At 45.1% G+C, this 18,179-nt stretch overlaps 1 protein-coding gene across 3 annotated transcripts in view; it reads right to left on the bottom strand.

Annotated features, from left to right (window-relative positions):
* Positions 1-18,179, bottom strand: part of LOC140483586 (plexin-A1-like) — a 555,554-nt gene that overhangs the window by 283,122 nt on the left and 254,253 nt on the right. For all 3 annotated transcript variants that reach the window (XM_072581816.1, XM_072581813.1, XM_072581815.1), the window contains exon 8: positions 13,874-13,973. In XM_072581816.1, the coding sequence (XP_072437917.1) occupies positions 13,874-13,973 (100 nt within the window). The remainder of the gene's footprint in view (positions 1-13,873; positions 13,974-18,179) is intronic.

Raw genomic sequence — 18,179 nt, 5'->3', positions numbered from 1 at the left:
CCAGACCACATCCACAGGCCTCGGCTCTGGCAAAGTTTAGACTGAGCCTACACCCACTTGTTAAATGAGGGGCCTTTTGCTGAACAAAGACCACGCTCTAGCTGACAACCCGTGCAGAGAGAGCGAGAGAGTGTGTGAGAGTCAGAGGGAGAGAAAGACAGAGAGTGTGTATGTGTGTGTGAGAGAGAGAGAGAGAGATAGAGAGATAGAGAGAGACTTACCAGCCAGCCTAAACTGACATCATGTGCTTGGCAATGATGCAAAACCCCCATTAGCTAATTGGACAATAATTGTAAAGGGAGCCCTCTGCCAAAGAATAAATCCTGCTGACATTATTGGCTTACGGTCCAGCCAGAGTGAGCAGCTGCAGCCAAAACACAAAGCAATTCTTCAACCACACCCAGCACCAAAGACAAATGGCAAACATTGTCTTCTCTAAAGGATGGTCTGCTTTACGGGCTCAGGGTGCAAACCAGCAAACAATCCTCATCTCCTTTTCTGATCTCGATCTTATCTCGCTTTATGAGGCCCTTGCATGCTTTGTCAGAGCAGCCTTGTATAAACCGTAGCTGTTGGGCTCTGACACCACGACTTTCCTTTTTGGAAAACACACACTCTGTACGTTTCAAGCCCACGCAGCTTGGAGAAGCCAGGGATGTAAGAGGGCTGCCAACTCTCCAGGGTTTAGCCTGGAGCCTTCAGGAATTAAGGACTGATGCTGCCAACTTATTGCTGCAGGCAATAGCAAAGGAAGACTTGCATTGATGCAGCACTTCCCACCACTGTCAAACATATCAAAACTGCATGGGGCACTGGAGCATTTATTTTTAAGATTGGGATACAGGAAAGCTGATCTATGCACAGCAAGATCCCACACACAACACTGACAGTGACCTGACCACCTGATTTTGCTTGTGTTTTTGACTGAGGGATAAATATTGTGCAGGACATCAGGGTTACAGACACTCGAAAACCCAAGCAAAAAACATCAGAGGGGAAAATGTTAAATAAAGTCTTGTTTGCTTTTTCTTTAAAGAGTATTTTTCTTTGGTTGAGCTCGTAATGTACTTGCTCTCTGAATAACAAGGCTTCAGGTTCTATCCATGCTCTTAGAGCTAAGAGCAAAAAACCAATGCGGTCGCTCCAGTGCGTGACTGAGGGCATGCTGCTCTGTCACAGGCGTGGTCTTTCAGATGAGGCGTTAAGCTCAGGACTCATCTGCTCTCAAAGGTGGCTCAGTGGTTAGCACTGCTGCCTCACAGCACCAGGGACCCAGGTTCAATTACAGCCTCAGGTGACTGCTTGTGTGGAGTTTACACATCCCCCCCATGGGTTTCCTCCAGGTGCTCCAGTTTCTTCCCTGCAGGTCAGTGCACATTGGCTGTGCTAAATTGCCCATGGCATCCAGGGATGTGTAAGTTGGGTAAGATCGGTCATGGGAAATGCAGGGATAGAATTGGGGGGTGAGTCTGGATAGGATGCTCTTCAGAGAGTTGGTGTGGACTTGTTGGGCTGAATGGCCTGCTTCCACACAGTAGAGGATTCTATAATTAAAAAGACATTTTTGAAACAAAAAAGATTTCTCCCAGGTGTGGATGTATCACTCGACCAACATCATATAATCCTGATTTGGAGATGCCGGGGGTGTACAAAGTTAAAAATCAAACAACACCAGGTTATAGTCCAACAGGGTTATTTGGAAGCACTGGCTTTCGGAGCACACCACCTGACGTTGGACTATAACCTGGTGTTGTGTGATTTTTAACATCATATAATCAGATTACCTAGTAACTAGCACATACTTAATGTGGAATCTTGCTGTGCACCAACTGGTCGCCACGTTTTCTATATTATAACAGCGACAACGCTTCACTGGCAGCATGACAAATTAGGAGATTGTGAAAGGCGTTATGTAAATGCGGGCCATTCCCTCAATGGTTGTAAAAAATATTGGGAGCTAGGAGAAACCACCACAAGCATTCTCCAAACAAGGAACAGGGAATATGCTTCGTATTTGGTGTCAGAATGCAGGAATGGACTGAACTGAGCAGCAGTGGGGGAGGGAGCATGTTTGTGTGTGATGGGATGGGGAGATGAAGAGAGGTCACGTCATGAGACATTCCAGGCTGTGCTTAGCTGGAATTGGCAACTGAGGGTTGGTGGGGAAGGAGGGGGTGAAAACTGTTTTTCATTTCACCAGGTTGCCCTCTGGTGAACCATCCTGGGACACCCTTCTGAAGGTGTGATGTAAGTGAAAGTTATTGCTGTTGTGCTTTCCAATGCTGTCAATAAAGCTCCTTCATAGCTGACCCTTAAACAATGGCATTGTCACAGGGACTTGGTGAGGTGTGCTGACCTTTTGGAAGTATTTTATGCTCATGCAGAATACCACATGATGAAAGATACAAGTGCAGCCAATCTCTACTCAAATGTCACACCTATTTACCCAGTGGGGTATTACAAACAATCACCTCTGGCCAGTTAGCTCAGTTGACTGATCAGCCAGATTGTGGTGTAGATGACCCACCACCAGAATGGGTCCAATTCTTGCACCAGCTGAGGTTCCTATGAGTGTGCCTTCCCTTTGATTGAGGAGCGCTGACCCTCTAATGGGAGAGTGGCTGATATTATCAAAGAGCTCTTGTGGTAGTGTCCCTACCTCTGGGCCTAACTAATGACCTCCACCCAGAGACAACTGGACACTATTGATACTAAAGGTGGAAGTGGGTACTGCAGATGCCGGAGATCAGAGTCAAGATTAGAGTGGTGCTGGAAAAGCACAGGAGGTCAGGCAGCATCCGAGGACAGGAAAAATCGACGTTTCGGGCAAAAGCCCTTCATCATTCTCGTGTTTTATGGTTCACACAAGCTCCTTCTCTCCCAAATTTATCTAATTCTATTCCCTCTCTTCCTTGTGTGTCTGTCTAAATTTCCTTTAAATGCGCCTCTGATACTTGCCTCAGGCACTCCTGTAGGAGCACCACATTCTCCCCTTGAATTCTCAGTTGCATTTATCAATGTCTATTTTTTATTGATGGGCCTGAGTTCTGGTCTCACAGACAAAGGCAGCATCTGTTCCTCATCTGTCGTGGTAAACCCTGAGATAATCTTGATGAATATTAAAGTTCTGACAGAAATCAGAGGTCCTTAACTAGACAGACAGCGATAACTGACTGTCGGCCTAGGTGCTGTTCTGGATTGCTGAGCTGTGCTATGTACATTGGTGCATCAGGTTTGACTGTGATGCCTACGAGAGTGGAAATGCCTCCTGGCACCCATATTCGAACTGAAAAACAGCAAAGGAATGTAGAATATCCCTTCTCAGAGGCAAATATCAAATAATTTTTAAGGAGTTCTTGCGGCACAGGGGTAATGTCCCTACCTCAGAGTCAGGGAGGCCTGGGTTTAAGTCCCATCTGCTCCAGAGGCATATCTCTGAGCAGGGTTGGTTGGAAATTATCTCAAAACAAATTTTAGCACCAAGGGAGGCCAAAGACATAGGCTTTATTGAGTTCCTAAAGAAGGAGAAATGTGCAAAATGGAGTTGCACTACTTAGACCACAGGCATGGCCAGATTAAAGATTAAAATCAGGATAAAACCCGCAGAATTGGGGAAGCACAGGAATCTCAGAGGGGTGTGGGACTGCAGAAGGTTACAGAGATAGGGAGAAGCAAGACTGTGGAAAATGAGATTAGATTAGATTGTCTACAGTGTGGAAACAGGCCCTTCGGCGCAACCAGTCCACACCAACCCTGCAAAGAATAACTCATCCAGACCCATTTCCCTCTGACTAATGCACCTAACACTATGGGGCAATTTAGCATGGCCATTTCACCTGACCTGCACATCTTTGGACTGTGGGAGGAAACCCACACAGACACGGGGAGAATGTGCAAACTCCACACAGACAGTCACCTGAGGCTGGAATTGAACCTGGGACCCTGGTGCTGTGAGGCAGCAGTGCTAACCACTGAGCCACCGTGAGGAAGAAAATTCTAAAATCGCAAGAGCCAGCGGCCAGTGTAGATGCGCAAACGGAGTGGAGATGGATGAGCAATGGTGCGGGTTGGGAGGAGGACAGAGATCTCAGAGGGGCGAAAGACACCTGAAATCTGGAGGAATCTGGCAACAAGGGTAAGGAGTTTGTAACTGAGGTGCCACAGATAGGGAACCAAAGGACAACAGTGAGCTATCAGTGTCTATGGGTGAGGAGTGAAGAGGGCTAACAAAACAGAGGGGGAGGAGGAAGAAATATAAAGACGCACACCTCGATGTTGCTTGGTAACCCGAAGAAAGAAAACACAAAAACGATGTATCATTAAAAGCTACAATCAGGGAAAGTTATCCAGGGGAGTTGTTAATTATTCATATCTTCAAGCAAGAGGAGAGAAATGCATTTTTCAAAAGGAGCTTTAACATCTTTAAAAGCAATGAGTTTGTACTTCTAATCTCTGAAGCCTCAGACACCGTGCTACATTTTCACAATATATCTGAATCAGAAAACTATAGCCAGCAGCACAAGTTATACTTAAATGATTTTTTTTTCTTTTAATCATTCATGTCCCAAATGTATTTGAGACACTATATCCAGTAAGCCATCCACTTGAAGTTATTTTATTTTTTAAACAGGATGCTAGTTTGTTTATTAACATGATAAAAAGATGTTAATTGGAGGTTCATTACTATGCAAATTTATTTCATTCTTAATAGCGGATGTTAATTAAGACAGCATCCTGGTTATCAGTATGCAAAGAAACCTGTTTTTTTTAAATATATAAACAAATTACATTTTCCTGCCAAGTTTCTTCTTTCTTTTCTTTCTTGGACACGGCACAATTGTTAACACTCTCGCGAAGGAAGTGTGTGCGTTTATATAGCATCTTTCGCCACCTCAGGGTGTCCTGACAGGCAAGAAAATGCTTCTTTACACTGAAGCTGATGTGGCACAGGAGCCAATTAGCACACAGAAAGACCCCAACAAACATAATCATGACATATCATCTACTTTATCAGTGATGACGGTTCAGAGATAAATCTTGATCTCTGAACTCTGCTGCATCCAACGGAGATCCCATGGTGCTATTTAGAAACAGAGAGTGAGAGCTTTCTTTGTTGTCCTAACAATATTTAATCTTCAAATCATATTGGCAAAATCGGATAATCAGGCTACTATCCTCTTATAGTTTCTGGGATCTTGCTGTGTGCAAATCGGTTGCTCTGTTTCCTACATTGCAACAATGACTGCACAACGAAAGCACTTCACTGGCTGCAAGGTAGCTATGAGATGGTGGTGGAAGGTGCTACGCAAATGCACTGACATGGACAAGGGTGTTGCCACGACATCTCGTAGTTGTCACGCAGTATGCTTGCTCTCTCCTCCTCTAAGCTTTGCCCCAGCAAGGAGCTGCCAGGAGGGTAACAAAACACTCTAGACACATCCTCAAACCCTCCCTGAGAAAGAGCAATATTCTGAATGATTCGTGGGAATCTCCGGGCCCAGCGGGAGAAGGAGCATCTGCGAAGGTGCTGGCCACCCTGAACAGCTCCAACTGGCCCAGGTGGAGGCCGAGAGCGGATAGCGAGTGTTGAAATTGCGTTCCCCTCCTCCCTAGACACCCTCCTGTCCAACCTGAGGCTTGGGGAATGATTAGATTAGATTAGATTAGATGAGGGGAATGGAGAGAGACTGTAAGGAAGTTCTATCAATGTCAGACATATAAAACCAAATCGATCGACCAAACAAGGAGTCCCAAGTTCCCGATAAACCACATTGCTAACCAAAGGTGCCAGAAGACCATATGATGTCAGTTTAGATTTAGGCCCTTCAGCCCATCAGATCTGATCATGGTTGATATGTTTCTCAACCCCATTCTCCTGTCTTCTCTCTGTAACCCTTGATCCCCTTACCAGTTAAGAACCTGGCTTCCACAGCTGTCTGCGGCTATGAGTTCCACAGAGTCACCACCCTCTGACTGAAGAAATTCCTCCTCATCTCAGTTCTAAAGGGTCTTCCCTTCACTCTGAGGGTGTGCCCATGCTCCTAGTCTCTCCTACTGCTGGAATCACTTTCTTTCTATCCACTCTATCCAGGCCTCTCAACATTCTGTAAGGTTCAACCAGGTCACCCTTCATCCCCAGGATGATTCTTGTGAACCACCCTGGGATTCTCCCCAACGCTAGCACATTGTTCCTTAGATACGGGGCCCAAAACTGTTCACAATATTCCAAATGCAGATCCTCAGCAGTACATTCCTGCTTTTGTATTCTAGTCCTCTTGAAATGAATGGTAAAATTGTATATGCCTTCCTAACTGCCAAAAGAACCTGCATGTTAACCTGAGAGAGAATCCTGAGCTAGAATCCCCAGATCCTTTTGCGCTGCAGATTTCCGAAGCCTTTCCACATTCAGAAAATGTTCTGTGCCTCTATTCTTCCTACCACAGTGCATAATCTCACACTTTCCCACATTGTATGCCATCTGCCATTTCTCTGCCCGCTCCCCTTGCCTGTCCTAGTCCTTCTGCAGCCTCCCCACTTCCTCAACACTACTTGCCCCCCCCCCCATTTAACTTTGTGTCATCTTCAAACTTAGCAACCGCGTCTGTTCTATTGATCAACGAAGTGTGGTCAAATGGCATACTGCGTCAGAAGATTGAGATTGCTTTTGGGAGTGTGTGTGATAGAACATCTAAACAGAACTTTGATTAATCGTTCACATTCAAGACTCAGACTGCAAAGTTCAACATTTATCCCCTATTCCTGTTGCCCTCAAATCCTTTTGATGTTGATCTGGCTCCGTTTTGAATGACTGCAGGTAACAGGTGTGTTGCAATGTGTTAGGGTTGATAAAACGTGGTGCTGGAAAAAGCACCGCAGGTCAGGCAGCATCGGAGAAGCAAGAGAGATAATGTCTCAGGCCGGACCCTTCTTGAGGACCTTCCTGAAGGCCCTGTCCAAAACATCGTCTCTCCTGCTGCTCTGATGCTGCCTGACTTGCTGTGCTTTTCCAGCGCTGCATTTTATTAATTCTGACTCTCCAGCTTCTGCAGTCCTCACTTCCTCCGAGTTGCAGCATGTTAGATGCAGGCCAATGAAACAGAGCAGATTTCCTTCCCCAAAGTGTGTCTGTGATTTGGCTGGGTTTTTACTAGAATCTGATGGCTTCCTAGATGGTTTGTATTTCTCATTCGCCAGTATCAGCATTTTAGTTTTTATTCAAAACAAAAACTGAATTAAGAATTGTCCATCAGCGCTTGGTAGGATTTGAATATTCACCCTCTTGGTTAATCGCTCACTGCCTTGTTGTCACTATTACACCCACTTTTAATAGAATCATCGTAAATATAGGCAGGAGTAGACCATTCGGCCCTTCGAACCTGTGCCAACATTCAATATGATCTTGGCTGAGCATGCCATTTCTATCCCATTTCCACCCTCACCTCATCCCCCTTGATCCCTTTAGCTGGAAGGACCACATCCAGCTCTTTCTTCTAATGAACTGGCCTCTACAGCTTCCACTGGGAGAGAATTCCACTGGTTCACAACTCTCCGAGTGAAGAAATTCTTCCTCATCTCAGTCCTGAGTGGCTCACCCCTTATTCTTCGACTGTGACTCCCCCCCCACTAATGTGAGCATTCTAACCTCCACACCAGCTCTTTGGAACTTGCAGTCTATCGGGAGAACACTCTTTGCTGTTCCCTCAAATCATGGGCATAAAGCAGATGGCAGAAAGCCGGAACCTGCAGCTACCCCCTCAGGGCTTGACTCCGTTCAAGTCAGTCAGAGGGAACTGGAAAGCGGAGCGAGGTGGGGTGAAGTTGGGTAGGGAAGGAGCCAGGATTGAGACTGCCAGGCAATACAGATAATGTATGCTGCAATGATACTCAAACAGAACTTCAAAGGAGGTTACACCACTGCCATCTGGAGCAATGTTCCAGTTGGCCATCCTGCTTTTTGATGTAAATTAACCAAATGGTTAAGACTGTCAGATCTGATTAAACCATGAGTTACTTCAAAGGCAAAGGAGATGAGGAACAAACCGCACAGTGAAATCCATGACATTGAAGCCTTAGTAAATGGGCTTCAGGCGTAGTTAGAGTCTGCGAGAGTGCGAATGGAATACTTAGCGTCCAAGTTATAAAAGCTGACAGAGCAAATGGAAAGATGAAACATGTCTGTAAAGGGTTTGCGAGTGTTTAAAATGCCCTAAAGGTGATAAAGCACCTGACAAATGTTAAATGCACCCAACCCAATCTTCCCAGGGGGTCAACCCTCACACAGACGGATAGTATCACCAAAGTGGATGTAGGGACTGGCAACGCAGGGGAGGGGGTTCCCTGTCAGAGGACAAGTGGGGGATGGGGATCAAGGACGAAACAGAGAAACAACATGACAGAAGCACAGACAGAAAGAAACAGAGCTAAATAAATACAGACAGAGGGCACAAGTAAATTAGAGAGACAGAAAGGGAGGGTAGTGACACAGAGAGGGAGAGTGAACAACAGAGAGAGGGGGAATGGGAGCAACATAGAGAGATACAGCAACGGAGAGAGAGGGAGTGACTGACAGACAAAGACAGAGTGAGAAACGGTTACAAACAGAGAGAGGGAGCAACGTAGAAAGGGAGATAGAGACAGGTAGAGAATGAGAAAAACAGATAAATGGAGAGAAGGACAGACAGATGTGGAGAGAAAGAGAGAGTCAAAGAGGCATAGAAAAGTTGAAGTCACACAAACAAAAGGAAAGTCATCAGAAATAACCCACAGCCGTGGAAGCATTACTTCCAGTCAGGAAGGAGCAGTCAGGGGTGTGGAACTGCTACATACTGTACATGGGCAGTGCGTAAGCCCTGGTCACCTGTAATCAACTTCTACAATTACATGGAAAGGAAAGGTTTAGAAGGATATGGGCCTAGTGCAGGGAAATGGGGTTGGCATGGATGGACATTTTGGCTGGCATGGACCAGTTAGGGCCGAAGGGCCTGTGTCCATGCTGTAGGACTCTATGACTCTGTGACTCAACATAGCTACGGCTTACCCTTAGCCACTGCAGCTGCAGAAATCAACACCTTAACGTAAATGTGTGTATTTCAGGAACAATGGGGTTGTATGTGTAGACCGTGTGAGCTGAGTGCATTGCGATAAAATCACAGGTGAATGTGCACTGTCAGCAACCAGGGCTCTCCCCTGACTGCAGTGAACAAAAATCCTTCAATCCATTTTAAAGCGCAAACTCAACTGCTTTCAATATTTAACTGTTCCCTTATTGCACACACTCATATTTTCAATATCCCAGCTAATCCCCCGAGACAATGTCATGGGAAGTGAAAATTTTCAGATGCAAAAGGCTGAAGAATGTGGGGAAGCAAGTGTTCCATGGTGAGCAGGAGTGACTCATTCTCCATTTTAAAATAATGCCTTTCGTCCTCGCTGGATACTTCCCTGGACTTACAGCTCAAATGAAAAAAGGCAGTGTAAATCAGTCATGCTGGAATGATACTGACTCATCAATGACACAGTGCCTCCAGTGGGGATACAGTACAAAAGCAGCATGACAAGTTTACATAGAACATTTTCTTTTGTACATGTGACTAAAGATAACAACAAATGTCAGACATCAGACATAGCCATCCTTCATTTGATTGGATGTGCCCCAATTTTTAAAGCACTCGCTGTATCCAAAGAAATAGACTTCGCATTCAGATATTGCCTTTCACAACCTCAGGTCTATCCCACAAGCATCCATAGCCAATAAAGTACTCCTGATTTGTAGTACTGCTGCAATACGAGAAATCTATGCCGGGTAAATGTCATTAGGATAATGGGCGAACTCTTTACCCAGAATTCACTGCAACATAGAAAGCACTCCATCATCTGGGACAGAGCTGTGCCAACATTCAATGCAAAGATAGAGTGGTTTATTTGGGTAAAGGGCTTCCACTTCCACCAAAGAGAAAACATTTCTTTTACAATGCCCACTGCGACCTCCTGCTGTTTAACTGAAGTTGATCAGTTGAAGGCTGCCCATCATTAGTGAATCTCCTTGGTTTCAGAGTGCTCCTTCGCATTTTTCTATCACACATACTATTTGGATTACAGGTTTCTGTCGAAAATAGTCCCTACTGTACAGCCTTAATGGAAGTCTTCCCTAGCTGTGCCGCGCATTAAGTGCTCAACCTTTCTTTCCTTGCCTGGTTTGTTACAAAGTAGCATCCTCCTGATCCTCCATTGACAGGTTATAATTGTTAAAGAGATGAACTGTTAACACTTAGGTTGAGGGAGAAACGAGCGGGTCCAAAACTGCAACTTAAAACTAAAATAAGTGCAATTATGAGTGTGTGAAACCTAGCTAAATAAAATGAACCAATGAACTGGTTAAGGGATAGGTCAATAGAAATGTGGAAGGAGTATTTTAATTGGATATTTAAGAACATACAGAATAGATGCATCCCAACATGAAAGAAAGTTTCTTGGAAGAAGGTCCACTGTCTGTCATTAGCTAAAAACTTAACATTCATTTCAAACTTAAAAAAAAACATATAATCCTGAAAAGTTGGATGGCAGTTCAGAAGATTGGACAGAACATTAAATCAGGAAAGAATAACTAGCAGGTTAATACGAGGGTCAAAATGAAGAGTACAAGCTAAAGCCAGCTAGAAACGTAAAAAATGTAAGAGTTTGTATTGATATTTAAAAAGGATAAGATTTCATCAGGTCCATAGAGACCAAATCTGGGGAATGAATAACGCAGGATAAGCAGAGAGCAGATGATTGAGCAAGTATTTCACAACAGTCTTCACTATGCATGGTACAAATAACATCTCAGAAATAGTTGTTCACCAGGAAATGGAATGAAACAAGAAATATAAGAAAATTGCTTTGGCGAGGGAAATGGTACGAAGGAAATTGTTGAAGTTGTATGACAAAGAGCCACTGGGTCCTAATGAACTTCACCCTGTGATCTGAAAAGAAACAGCTAGCGAGATAGTTGATGTGCTGAATTTAATTTTACAAAATGCCCCAGATTGAGGGAAGATTCCATAAGATTTCAAAATAGCACAGTGACATTTTTCTTCGATGGATGTCACAGGACATGAAAAAAAGGCTCGTAAGCAGGTTCAATAAATAATTAGGAATTCTATTGTTTATCACAGAATCCCTGCAGTGTGGAAGCAGGCCATTCAGTCCATTGGATCCCCATCAACCCTCCAAAGAACATCCTACCCAGACCCAACCCCATAACCCCAATTTCTCATGGCCAATTCACCGAACTTACACATCTTTAGACTGCAGGAGGAAACCCATGCAGACACGGAAGAATGCAAACAGAGAGTTATCTGAAGGTGGAAGCAAACCCTGGTCCCTGGCACTGTGAAGCAGCAGTGCTAGCCACTGTTTACTTTGAGGGAAATCGTGGACAAAAATCAGGAGGTTATGCTTCAATGACAAAGGGCATGGGTGAGACTACATCTGGGGCACTTTGGACAGTATTGGTCCCCTTATTAAGGAACGGTGGAAGCAATTCAGACAAGGTTAACAAAATGAAAACCTGGTAGCATGTTGTATGAGAAAGGTTAGACAGAGTGGGCTTAAATCCACTGGAGTTTAAAGCAATCAAAAATGACTTCATTGAAATAGTTAAGATCATGAGGGGGCATGGTGGGGTGTAGGTGAAAAAGATATCTTTCTCTTGTAGTGGAACCTAAAACTAGAGTTAAATTATAATAAGTCTCCCATTTAAGAAGGAGATGAGCAGAATTCTTTATTCATAGAGAATCCTGGGTCTTTGGAACACATTTACTCAAAAGGCGAAGAAAGCAGGGTCTTTGAACATTGCTAAAGCAGAGGTGGATAGATTCTTGGTAAACGAGGAGGTGAAAGGTCATTGGACAATATGGAGTAATACAGAGAGTTATGTAGAGTGAGAGAGAGCAATCAAATCAGCTATGGTCTTATTGAATGACAAAGCAGGTTCAAAGGGGCTGAACATCCGACTCCTGTTCTAATTTGTATGTTAGTCTGTAACAGTGCAACGAGAGTTCTACAGCATCAAACACACTTCAAAGCGTTGTAAATACTCAAATCCGTGAGCATTTCCTGCTGCTTTTTCTGACCCTGATATCTTGGCCCCTCTCCAGTGCAGAAGGTAGATTTGTAGAAGCAGCTGCCTTATCAACAGAAATCTTCCCACAACAATTGGTACCTTACTGATCTCAGCATGTCCCTATTTGGCCACTGGGAATGTTCACACAGGTTAAACACAGCTCCATTTCAGCATGTTGGAATCACAAACTCACTGCTGACTGCCTGTGGGAAAAACTACAGGGCATCACTTAATATTGCTCACACATTCCAGATATAAAGCTCCACATGGGGAAAATCTGCGCACACCTCTCAGCCCTGGAAAGGAGCACTGTAACAGGAGAAGGCCATTCAGCCCCTCAAGTCAATTGTACCTTACAATGAAATCCTGTTTGATCAGCAAATTAACCCTTTGCTCCGTCTCGGCTTCATATTCTGTTATAGCTTCCTCCGACTTCATCCAGATGGGATCTATCCCAGATTTTAAAATGATCAAATAAGCTGCTGATCACTCTGCTTATTGCTGTTTGCAGGATGTAGTGACTCTCAAATTCTCTTTAAAAAACACCCCATTTTAACATTTTGCCCCAATAGAGATCACACAGCCCTCCATTCCCCGATCCCACCACTCGCAGAAATGGCTTCTCTTCATCTACCCTGCTATTTCCTCTTCAAACTCCTAAAGTCCCCTGAGCGGGGTGGTGGCTCAGTGGTCAGCACTGCTGCCTCACAGTGCCGGGGACCAGGGTTCAATTCCAGCTTCAGGCAACTGCCTGAAGTTTGCATATTCTTCCAGTACCTACCTGTGTGTTCTGGTTTTCTCCCACAATCCAAAGATATGCAGGGTTAGATGGATTGGCCATGCTAAATTACCCATAGTGTCCAGGATGTGCAGGCTAGGTGGACTGGCTATGGGAAACGCAGGGTTACAGGGATTTGGTCTGGCTGGGTGCTCTTTGGAAGGTTGGTGTGGGATCGACAGGCCAAAGGGCCTGCGATCACAATGTGTACATGCAATCTTTCCTCATAAATCCAGGAATAAAAAGCTTATTAATGTAAACTCTTCTTAGAATTTGGAGCCATTGTAACATTCTGATAAATCTGTGCTGCAGTTAACTATATCTGCTCGCTCAGGCTGACAATTTCCGAGGGGATAAAATAACTTTCCCCTTCCCAGCATGGTCCCCAAAGTGCCCTACAGCCAATGATGTACCTTTGGAAGCATGATCATAGTTGCATTAGGGAACTCTGGGAGCCAATGTGCACACAGAAAGCTCTCACAAACGGCAATGAGATTGCTGAAATAGATTGCCTAGTCTACTCTGTGATTGATGGAACACCATCTGTCAAGAGATGGACCAGTCCTCTGCTCCTCTCCAAAACAGCAGCCTGGGGTCTACAAACACAAACAGGTTCTCAGCTCAACATCTTTACCTGAAGCATGGCTCCTCCAACAGTGCAGCATTCCCCCTGTACCCAGCATAGACCAGCAGCTACATACAATGGGCAAGTGAGTATGGAAGTGTCAGCAGACACACTCAGAATAACCAATCCAAGGCAGAGGCATTCAGCACAGTTCCATGACCTCGAACTCAACCAGTCTCTTCGACACGCAGAGTTTCTCTAATGCACATGGTCTAGACTCCTGCCCCACCCCCACCTCCCATGAAATAGGACATTTGAGCAAAGGACTGACAATAGCAAAACCATCACATCATTAGCCGAGAGAGAGAGAGAGAGAGATAAAATACAGCACCAACATTGAGAACGAAGGAACAAATTTAATACTCACGACTGGTGAACGCTGCAGTTGTAAAACACAAAGTCAGTGCTGGCAAACTTCTTCCCAGTTTCTTTGGACTTCAGGTACAGTTTCACAACCCGCTTGTCTCCTGCACAAAGCAGACAAAGAAAAAGTATCTGTCACTTCGGACCTTTTAGAGTGATTTCAGGACAGATTTCAGGACAGTAAATAAAGTTACGGACTAAAGGCAATGCCTTCAGAGGCCTCTCTATCCAATCAACCCCTCTCTTTCTTCCTGATCAGGCAGCTATAGCCTCAGTTTAATGTCTCGTTCAAATGACATCTCCCCAACAATTTTACACTCATTTAGCCCTTCAACAAGCTCCATCAACACGACCATCCTGTCCTAGAAACCTCACAGAGCGAGTGTAGATACTGCTGAGGCTCAATTAGGCACAGCACATGACTGCCAGCAAACAGAATCTATTTTACAGCAAACCCTCTGACATTCAGCAAAACCACATGGTCAACCCTGTGACCAATGGCATTTCCTTACTCCGCAGGCAAGAGGGCCAAACAAAGCCTGCATCTTAATACCGTCCAGCACGACAGCAGAAAATGGAACGCATGACCGATACCGATCTCAAGCCTCCTGTCAAAGGCAAGACCATGTCTCCACTAGAACAACAACAGAGCAGCTACACTGTATAAACTACGGATGTCAGAACAATATTTAGAACAAAACTATTTCATCGGGTGAAGTACAAAGCACCACCCTAGATCCCCCACATGTACATGTGAACAAGGAACAGGAGCAGGCCATTCTACCCTTCAAACCTGCTCAGTCTTTCATTGTCATATAGCCATAGAGACGTACAGCACAGACTCTTCGGTCCAACCCATCCATTCCAATCAGATATCCTAACCTAATCTAGTCCCATTTGCCAGCGCTTGGCTGATATCCCTCTCATCTTGTCTATGCCTCTAATATCTCTAATCTCCAACATCTGCAGTACCCACTTCTGCCTGATATCCCTGTAAACCTTTCCTATTCATGTACCCATCCAAATGCCTTTTAAACGTCATAATTGTACCAGCCTCCACTACTTCCTCTGGCAGCTCATTCCATACACACACCACCCTCTGCGTGAAAAAAAGTTGCCCCCTTGGTCCCTTTTATATCTTTCCCCTCTCACCCTAAACCTGTGCTTTTGAGCTTTGGACTCCCCTATCTCAGGGAAAGACCTTGTCAATTTACCCTATCCATGCCCCTCATGATTTTATAAACCTCTATAAGGTCACCCCTCAGCCTCCAACGCTCCAGGGAAAACAGACCCAGCCTGTTCAACTTCTCCCTGTTGCTCAAACCCTCCAATCCTGGCAACATCCTTGTAAATCTTTTCTGAGCCCTTGCAAGTTTCACAACATCATTCCTATAGCAGGGAGGCCAGAATTGAATGCAGTATTCCAATCGTGGCCAAACCAATGTCCTCAAAAAAAACCGTGGTTGATGTGATTTTAACCTCAACTCGACCTCCCTGCATGTCCCCGATAATCTTCATCTCGACACGTGGCATCACTACGTACAATTGAAATCTCAAGAGGGACTAATCCTGTCAAGTACAGCCTCAACGGTTTGATGCACAGATGGTGTCAAAGTGAAAATATTCCAGAATACAGCACTAACAATGAGCTTTCCCCCAGCCCCAACACACTCCAAGTTCCTACTGCTTTGCCTTGTTATTGGGGATAGGCAGAAGTGAGGACTGCAGATGCTGGAGATTAGAGCGGTGCTGGAAAAGCACAGCAGGTCAGGCAGGAAAATCAACGGTTCAAACAAAAGCCCTTCATCAGGAATCCTGATGTAGGCCTTATGCCCGAAACGTTGATTCTCCTGCTCCTCGGATGCAGCCTGGCCTGCTGTGCTTTTCCAGCACCACTCTACTCTCGTTAATGGAGATATCAACTAACAATCAAATAATGAGCAACACCACACACGAGGTAATAGCAGGGGATATCCATTTACTGCTTTTCACTCTTCCCCCACGCCATTTAATGAAGACAGCTGCGAGACTGATTTGTTGTCTGTGACTCTCGATCCTCCCATTCCCATCTTCTGGAGCGTCCAGGCAGAACAGGAGGAGCAAACCACGCAAACATCTGGGACACATCTGCAGCAGAGCTCGGATCAATCGTTTTTTTTCTCAAATTTTATTCCTGTGTAAATGTCGCTCCCACCCCCCCCGGCACTTTCCAGGCTTTAATGTTTGTTTATGCAAATCCTGAGGCTCCTCAAAAACATTAGCAGGCAGCTTGTAGAATGCCTCAACCAAAGATTAGAAAGTTGAGGCTTTTAACTCAAAAACAGAACAAAACTTGTAACTGTGACCTCGCCAAGAATGTCCCACATTGCAATCTCATTAAATGCATGAGTCAAGCCAAGGTTTAAATGTTCATATGTCCCCACAAATATCTAATGGACACAGAGTGCACAGTACACCACCTGAGGTAATAAATGCCTCAAAACATCATCCAGAAAAGCAACTTCATTTTAGTTGGTTTCGGGACGTGGGTGTCACTGGGAAGGCGAGTATTTATGAATGATGTCAGCTGTGCCTCAGCAGATAACATTCTCTGAGGCAGAGAGCTGTGGGTTCAAATTCCACTCTCAAAGCGTCAGAAGCAAACAAGAGCTGTCACTCCAGTGCGCACCTGAGGGAGAGCAACACTGTCACAAGTGCTGCCTAGTGCCTAAGATGGTGAACACCATTTACTCATCCTGAGTAGCATGGTGGCTCAGTGGTTAGCAATGCTGCCTCACAGCGCCAGGGAATCAGGGACAGATTACTGCAGTGGCCGGAATCTGTGCTGAAAACAGTAAGTGCTGGAGATCACGGTGGATCAAACAGCATCCACGGAGAGAGGGCAAGCTAACCTTTTGAGTCTAGATGACTCTTCATCAAGAGCTGTGATGAACAGTCACAAAGACTCGAAACGTTAGCGTGTTGTCTTACCAGGGAACCAGGTTCTGATTCCACCCTCAGGCGACTGCCTGTGTGGAGTTTGCACATTCTCCCCGTGTCTGCGTGGGTTTCTTCCGGGTGCTCCGGTTTCCTCTCACAGTCCAAAGATGTGCAGGTTAGATGGATTGGCCATGGAAAATACAGGGTTACTGGTTAGGGCAGTGGGGTGGGTTGCTGTTCAGAGGGCAGTGTGGACTCAATGGGCTGAATGGCCTGCTTGCACACTGTGAGAATTCTATGACCATTTACTCATTCAACTGCAAGATTCTACAGCCATGATAAATGAGGCTGTCGAGGGGTAGGCCAAATTGCTCAATCAACATCATATGGCAACACGTGGTCCAGGTAAAAAAAACTGAAAGATTTGCGGATGCCGGAAATCAGAAACAAAACCAGAAATTCCTGGAAAATCTCAGCAGGTCTGGCAACATCTCTGGAGCGAAATCAGAGTTAACGTTAACAGCAAATGATCTGGTCTCCTTTTTAATTCCATCAGAGGAAGCAGGCATCGCTGGAAAGACCATCATTTACTCTTTGCCCCTAATTGCCCTTGAGCTGAGTGGCTTTCTGAGTGCCACTTCAGAGTGAACCCAACACCACTTGGGTGGGTCTGGAGTCGAGTCTAGGCCAGACCAGGTTAGGAGGACAGATTTTTGTCCCAAGATGTATATCAGTGAGCCAGATGGATTTTTACAACAATTAATGATGGTCGTCATGGTCACTATCATAGAACGCAGAACAGTACAGCACAGTACAGGCTCTCCAGCCCTCGATGCTGTACCGGCCTTTTATCCTACTCTAAGATCAACTAAGCAACATACCTTTCATTGTACTATCATCCATGTGCCTATCCAAGAGTTGCTTAAATGTCCCTAATGTACTACCACCGCTGGCAGTGCATTCCATGCACCCACCACTCTCTGTGTAAAGAACCTACCTCTGTCATCTCCCCTAAACATTCCTCCAATCACCTTAAAATTATGCTCCCTCGTGATAGTCATTCCAGCCCTGGGGAAAGGTCTCTAGCTATCCACTCTAACTATGCCTCTCCATCTTCCAAACCTCTATCAAGTCATTCTCCTTCGCTCCAGTGAGAAAAGCCCTAGCTCCCTCAACCTTTCTTCATAAGACGTGCCCTCCAGTCCAGGCAGCGTCCTGGTAAATTTCCTCTCTCTCAGGCTTCCACATCCTTCCTGTTATGAGGCAACCAGAACGGAGCACAATATTCTAAATATTATTATAGAGCTGCAGCTTAATCTCATGGCTCTTAAACTCAATCCCCCTGCTAATGAAACCCAACACATCCTACGCCTTCTTAACAACTCTCAGGA

The sequence above is a fragment of the Chiloscyllium punctatum genome, chromosome 12 (genome assembly GCF_047496795.1).
Source record: "Chiloscyllium punctatum isolate Juve2018m chromosome 12, sChiPun1.3, whole genome shotgun sequence".
Classification (NCBI taxonomy): Eukaryota; Metazoa; Chordata; class Chondrichthyes; order Orectolobiformes; family Hemiscylliidae; genus Chiloscyllium; species Chiloscyllium punctatum.
The sequence above is the reverse complement of the archived record's forward strand: the minus strand, read 5'-3'. Positions and strand labels throughout refer to the sequence as shown.